This window comes from Triticum aestivum, chromosome 4B (assembly GCF_018294505.1).
Source record: "Triticum aestivum cultivar Chinese Spring chromosome 4B, IWGSC CS RefSeq v2.1, whole genome shotgun sequence".
Taxonomy (NCBI): Eukaryota; Viridiplantae; Streptophyta; class Magnoliopsida; order Poales; family Poaceae; genus Triticum; species Triticum aestivum.
The window spans coordinates 396,223,705-396,231,356 of record NC_057804.1 but is presented as its reverse complement, the minus strand read 5'-3'; the positions used below and the strand labels follow the sequence as shown (position 1 = coordinate 396,231,356).

The 7,652-nt window shown below is 47.6% G+C and overlaps 1 protein-coding gene across 1 annotated transcript; it reads left to right on the top strand.

Annotated features, from left to right (window-relative positions):
* Positions 1-561: 561 nt before the first annotated feature.
* Positions 562-3,072, top strand: LOC123094875 (uncharacterized). The gene is made up of 3 exons (XM_044516748.1): positions 562-1,835; positions 2,552-2,708; positions 2,814-3,072. The coding sequence occupies exons 1-2, from the start codon at positions 686-688 to the stop codon at positions 2,662-2,664; spliced, it is 1,263 nt and encodes a 420-aa protein (XP_044372683.1). The 5' UTR covers positions 562-685; the 3' UTR covers positions 2,665-2,708; positions 2,814-3,072.
* The last annotated feature ends 4,580 nt before the right edge of the window (positions 3,073-7,652 follow it).

Here is a 7,652-nt window from a genome sequence, read left to right as displayed (position 1 = left end):
TTCTTAAATATCTTAAAAAAATTATTACTTATATATAATACATTGGTTTATATTTAAAAGTTTTTCTTTACTAAACATCATATATGTATAATATTTTTAACACAAAAAAATTTGAACATAACTTTATTACTTACGTTTTACAAATATCTTAAGAAAAGTGTTTCCTTTGAGTAAATATAAGTTTCTTACCCATAATAAACATTGCATACTGGATGGTGTGGTGGCTGCAGTAATTTGTGCTACGACTCCTGGTGGACCTGTTTTTTTTATTGTGTTGTTAATTTTTGCATATATGTGCAGTGTAGTATTGGTTGGTTTTTTTCCTCCACAAATAAAAAATACGAAGGCGTTTTCTGTATTTGTACGCTTGAGACAAGTTAGGTCACCACAAAACCATATTTTTAAAATTCTAGCATCAAAGTGAACATGTGAGGTAAGTTCTATGACTTTGAATGATCTCTAAGAAAAATGGTCCTGTGGAAAGCATCTGTGGAAAGCGACAAGAAATAGCATGAGAGAGATAGAGAGAGGAGACGAGACGTTCAAACTAGAAAGGCTGCCACTCCCCTGTTTCCCGCCGGCTCGCTCAGCTCTGCTCTGCGCCTTCTTCTGCACCACGCCACCCACACCACGCGGCTCCGCCTTTCCCACTCTCCTTCCTTCGCTTCGTTGCGAGCCCAGATCGATGGCGCAGCCGCATCCGTCCTCGTCGTCCTCCGCGCAGCCGCCCTCCTCGCCGTGGGTCATCCTAGGCAGCATCCCGCGCGTCTCCGCACTGGCGGACGCCGGCGACGTCTCCGTCGAGCTGGCGGCGCCGCCGCGCGTCTCGATCCTCACCGTCTCCCCGCGTGTCTTCCCGGACCCCCCTACGCCCCGCAACTTCCCCTTCGTCCTCGCCGCCGACCCCTCCGGCCTTCTCCTCCTCCAGGCCAACCTGCACTGCGCCCCGACCCGTGAGGTCATCCGTCGCCCCGGCCTCCAGGAACTCTCCTGGAAATTCGCTACTTCTCGCTACTTCGTGCTCGACGCCACCACCGGCTCGGCGTTCCACCTCCCCTACCCTGAGGCCACCATCATGCACCAGGCCCTCCTCGGCCTTCTCGTCTCCCCCAGGGGCGGCGGCCACTACATGGTCGCGGAGCTCCAGCCCATCATCGGCCTGGACGAAGCCACGCTCCTCTGCTTCTCCACAGAGGTTGGGGAGTGGATCGAGAAGACCGTCCATTACCCGCTCCCGCCACGCCCGCTGGCTCCCATCTGCGTGGTTTCGCATCACGGGAGGCTCTGGTGGGTGGACCTCTCATGGGGCGTCATCACCTGCGACCCCTTCGCCGACGAGCCGGTCCTGGGCTTCGTTCCGTTCCCGCCGGGAAGGGTCCTGGAGTGCAGGGAAGGTTGGGGTGCCGCCGACAAGTTCCGTTACGTGGGGGTGAGCGGCGGCAAGCTGCGTTTCGTCGACATGTACATGGGCAAGCGTGCTGGTGCTGGTGTCGGCGGCACTCACACTCCCACTCCCACGGTAAGCGTGTGGACGCTGGGCGATCCAAACTCCAGGGAGTGGACGCTGGAGCAACAGGCGAGCTTTACAGAGATCTGGGCCGATGAGAGCTACAAGGCGGCCGGGCTGCCGGAGAAGATCCCCATCGTCGCGCTCATTCACCCCAAGAACCCCGATGTGGTCTACTTCTTCCTCGAGGAGCACCTCTTTGGTGTTGACATGCGTGCTCGCAAGGTGGTGGAGTGCCAGGTGTATGGTCTTGTTGCGCCTCCGAGCATCCGCCTGGCCAGCCGCTTCGTTCGGGCTTGGGAGCTGCCACGGGCGCTCTCCTCCTCAGGTAAATGCTTTGCTGCCCATCATCTTTTAACATTTGCCCTCCTAAATTACCTTTTACTAGTATTCACAATTGTTACATGTGTTGCTTCAAAAATACTATACCTCTTTTCTGATTGATACTGTGTTTGTTTCATGCCTCTACACGACCATTTCTAACTCTACTGCATCTGCATTTTTCTGCACAAGCATGGCTTCTCTACCTGTTCAGCATTCATCTGATATATATTAAAAAATTTGATGCGTGGACTACTTGAGGATCATACCAATAATATTTGTCTTGGGTCCCAAAAAATGGACTGCTTAAGGCCATAGTGTCAACTACTATTTGTCTCGGGTCCCAAAAAATGATGAACACGGTTACCGTACCAATAATATCGACTTACTTGTACAACTACTTTTATTTGTGTATAATTCATGCTGAGGTGCTCCTAGTTATCTTGACTAGGGGAATTACCCGGCCCTCTTATTATGAATGGGTGAGAACCAGACTTTACCACTGTACTCTACAACCGATAGTATATACGCTTGCAGTTGAGAAGAATGTATTAGTTAGAACAACCATTTCCTCATGTGTGTGTATAATTTTAGTTGTTTGGTTTATCCTTGAGGTCTGGTAGCAATAATAAGTCTAGTGGGAATAATACAAATAACAATGCTACGTCGTACATTATGTTTCGAAATCCAGATTTGTCTCACTAATATTGCTCGTCTTTGAAGGCGAGTGGTCTAATGGCATCAACTTGGCTGAGAGCGCTAATGCACGCCCATACCAGCCATCGCCTGGGGACTACCACTTGGTGGGGGACACCAGGCAGACATTCATAGGTTGAACTGGAGGAACATGAAGCAGCTAGCAGTCTCCTATCTAGCCTAGGTATGCTCAGTCAGTTTATTATAGCGTTGCTCTAGCCTCAAACATAAGTACATACAAGTACTAACGACGTTCTTGTGTCAAAACCTCCTTTGATCCCTGTGGCAGGTTAGGCCAGGTGTAGTGCTGAATTCAAGTTGTGGAACGGTCCGTCCCGTCCCGTCCCGTCCCCGTGTCATCTTGGTGCAAAGAAGCTTACCGCGTTTCTGGGCGCATCAGATCAGTTGGTGAGTCATGGTAATGCTGAGGAAAGACTATCGGTTACTTCTGTTTTTATTATGATGATCTCCCCTTGGATGGAGCACTTGTACCGGAAGTGTGACTTGAGTGTGCGAGATTTATGGTTCCATTCAGCATTTGAACTGCATGCCGAGCTGTGATTGCTTGCTGCATTATTTACTTCACTGCATTTGATCTGTGTTGCATCCGACCTGTGATGTGTATTCCCGTCAACCCCTGCCTGCGTGGCACCTATTCTAGTTTGTACTAGTTGTCAACCCTGCCTGCGTGGTACGCCAGCGTGGCACCCTATCCAACTTCCCTGTGTCAGCTACAGCACCTCATCGCAGGGCTGATCACAGCTCGGTAAAAAGTGCGGCAGACTAGGGTTAATCTCAAATAAGGACACATTATGTGTCCATCTACGTACATAACTACATTACCGCAATGTGTTATGTAATACAGTATGCCAGACCAGATACACCAATTGGTACTTTGTGTGTTACATGTGGATCCCAAGGGCAGTGCGCGTGCACATGTGGTTCCCAAGTGGTGCGTGCGTGAGTTGCCGCTGCCAAGGCGTGGTCTCTTAAACCACGACCATGCCAGAGAGAGGCAAGCTGTGAAACGTGAACTAGGAGCATATACAGCCCCGCGTCTCAAACGACTCTGGTGGACGGCCAATCACTGATTGATCACAAAATACTGATCTAGACGGGCGCCTTAGGCGGGCCTCAAAGGCCCGGACTGACTGGCACCACTCATATCCAACCTAAATATGGGGCAGATATGGAGGCGCCCGAGCGCGTCCGTCACGTCGGACCCGAGAGCCCTACTCCACCGCAAATTACACCAAATCCAACACTGTGACCTACCAGACCCATTTGCTCTCTCCTCTCTTATTCCTCCTCCGCGACGTCCGTCGCGCGCGCTCTGCAGCCGTTTCGAGCCTCTGTGCCGCCAGCACCGGCAAAACACTCCTCTCTCCCGTCCCCGCCGCTTGGGACGTCGTCGCCGGCCCGGACTCCACCATGGTACGTCCGGCAACTCCCGGGCTCCCCCTTGCACTCTATGTGTTTGACACATTGTCCGCACTAGTTTTGTGTGTTTTTTAGTTAAAATGATGAATTCCGATGCTTTGCCCAACGAGGAGTATAGACCGACGGACCTTGATCAAATGATTCAAGATGAGTTCTTCGATTCCTCTGATTGGAACGAAGAAGTGGACGTGATCATGTTCACGAGCATGCAAGAGGAAATGGACCGGCAAGTCGAGCATATTCTCAACTTCAAGGGCTCAATCAAAGGGGGAAGAGTGACCAATCGGGATAGGGTGTCCGGAGCACGGCTACTGTAGAAAGACTACTTTGCTCTGAACCCAACTTTCCAGGATGATCCATGGTTTCATTGTCGTTTTTGCATGTGGAACCATTGCTTTTGCAAGTTGTGGAGGGAGTGGGGGCACACGGTGACCACTTCAAGCTCACAAGGGATTGTCGTGGCCAACTTTCTTTCTCTGCTAAGCATAAGTGCATGGCTGCTCTGAGGATGCTTGCACTTGGTATTGTCGCAGATGTCATTGGTGAGATGGTTAGGATGGGGCCTAAAGACTACTGTCAAGTTTGCCCGCGTCGTCGTGCAGTTGTTTGGAGCAGAGTATCTAAGGGAACCAAATGTGCAGGACACAGAAAAGTTATTGGCTATTGGAGAGGCCAGAGGGTTTCCAGCATCAATTGATTGCATGCATTACCAATGGAAGTACTGCCCCAAAGGTTTGTGGAGAATGTATCAAGGTCACACCAAAGAGGCCACCATCATACTAGAGGAAGTGACACCACATGACTTGTGGATTTGGCATGCTTTCTTTGGAATGTCGGGTTCTAACAATGACATCAACTTGCTTGAACGATCTCCCTTGTTCAGGAGGCTTTATAATGGGGAATCGCCGCTGTCCAACTACACAGTCAGTGATCATGAGTACGGCATGGGTTACTATCTTGCCGTGGCATCTATCCTCAGTGGACGACGTTTGTGAAGACCATATCCGAACCACACGGTAACAAAGAAAGACACTTTGCAATAATGCAAGAAATAACTAGGAAGGATGTGGAGAGGGCATTCGGAGTACTTCAAGCTCGTTGGGGAACTGTTCGTGGAGTTGCAATGATGTGGGAATCAAAAACTTTGTGGCAGCTTATGACATGTTGTGTTATCTTGCACAATATGATTGTCGAGGATGAGGGTGATGGTGTTGCCCAAACCAATGATTTTGAAGCGTTTGGAGAACAAGTTCAAATCTCGGAAGATCAAGATGCAGCTCAGCTTATGAACTTTCTACAGGTGCATCAGAATCTTCGAGATCATCATGTGCATGCGCAGCTACTCAGTGATCTTGTGGAGCATATGTGGACCCACAATGGAAACAAAAGAGCTGATGTTTGAGTTGTGCACTTCAAATAAATTTTGTGTACACACTATGTATTTTTGGTACTAACATTTGTTATTTACGTGCAACATTTGCGTGTATGGTCGACGTGCATGGGTTTGAGAGTCTAGATTTGAGATATGTGGATGCAGGGAACGATATATGAGGGGCCATCCGGATACGTTCGCAGGCATGTATATCCTAGATGCGGTCCTAGTCTTTCATGAAGTACTTCATGAGGTCCGTACCAAACACCAAAAGCCCGTCTTCCTGAAAATCGACTTCCACAAAGCCTATGACATGGTCAGCTGGACATTCCTTTGGGAAGTCCTGCTCCAGAAGAGGTTTGATGACCGTTGGGTTACCCGGGTCATGCAGATGGTCTGCTCCGGTCAGACCGCAGTCAACATCAACGGCAAGATCAGTTCTTACTTCCCTACCTATGTGGGGTTAGACAGGGTGACCCTTTCTCTCCGTTCCACTTTGATGACCCACAAGTATGGGGGATCTATCGTAGTCCTTTCGAAAACTAAGAGTGTCAAACCCAACGAGGAGCAGAAGGAAATGACAAGCAGTTTTCAGCAAGGTATTCTCTGCAAGCACTGAAATTATCGGTAATAGATAATTTTGTGATAAGATAATTCGTAACGAGTAACAAGTAACAAGTGTAACTAAAGTGCAGAAAGGTGGCCCAATCCTTTTTGTACCAAAGGATAAGCCAGGACAAACTCTTATATAAAGCAAAGCACTCCCGAGGACACATGGGAATTACGGTCAAGTTAGTTTTCATCATGCTCATATGATTCATGTTAGTTACTTTGATAATTTGATATCTGGGTGGACTAGTGCTTGGGTGTTGTCCTTACTTGGACAATCCTCCCACTTATGATTAACCCCTCTCGTAAGCATCCGCAACTACAAAAGAAGAATTAAGATAAATCTAACCATAACATGAAACATGTGGATCCAAATCAGCCCCTTACGAATCAACGCATAAACTAGGGTTTAAGCTTATGTCTCTCTAGCAACCCATCATCTACTTATTACTTCCCAATGCCTTCCCCTAGGCCCAAATCATGGTGAAGTGTCATGTAGTCGACGTTCACATAAGACCACTAGAGGAAAGACAACATACATCTCATCAAAATATCGAACGAATACCAAATTCACATGATTACTTATAACTAGACTTCTCCCATGTCCTCAGGAACAAATGTAACTACTCACAAAGCATATTCATGTTCATGATGAGAGGGGTATTAAATATCATTAAGGATCTGAACATATGATCTTCCACTTGATAAACCAACTAGCATCAATTACAAGGAGTAATCAACACTACTAGCAATCCACAGGTACCAATCTGAGGTTTTGAGACAAAGATCGGATACAAGAGATCAACTAGGGTTTGAGAGGAGATGGTGCTGGTAAAGATGTTGATGGAGATTGACCCCCTCTCGATGAGAGGATCATTGGTGATGATGATGGATTCGATTTTCCCCTCCGGGAGGGAGGTTTCCCCGACAGAACAGCTCCACCGGAGCCCTAGATTACTTCTACCTAGGTTCCGCCTCGAGACGGTGGCGCTTCGTCCTGAAAGCTTCCTTATGATGTTGTCCAGGTCAAAATCCTCCATATAGCAGAAGATGGGCACCAGAGACCTGCCAAGGGGCCCACAAGCCCTAGGGGTGCGCCCAGGGGGGTAGGGCGCGCCCCCAGGCTTGTGGCCATCTGGTGGGTCCCCCTATGGTATTTTTTCGCCCAATATTTTTTACGTATTCCGAAATAATTTCTTCGTAAATTTTCAGGACTTTTGGAGTTGTGCAGAATAGGTCTCTTAGATTTGCTCCTTTCCAGTCCAGAATTCCAGCTGCCGGCATTCTCCCTCTTCATGTAAATCTTGTAAAACAAGAGAGCAAAGGCATAAGTAGTGTACCATAGTATGTAATAAGAACGCATAATGCAATAAATATCAACATAAAATCATGATGCAAAATGGACGTATCAACTCCCCCAAGCTTAAACATTGCTTGTCCTCAAGCGAAAGCCGAAATCGAAAAATATGTCCACATGTTTAGAGATGGAGGTGTCGATAAAATAAAATACGGACATGAGGGCATCATGATCATCTTTAGAACAACGACATATATTGACATATAAATTCTTATGCTAAAGTGACAATTCGTTCACAAGGTAAAGTATGAATCAGAAACTTTATTGAAAACCAACAAACTATGATCTGAGTCATTGAAGCAATTGTGATTTATCGTAATATCAGAAAGAGTCAATGTAAGAGCTTTTGT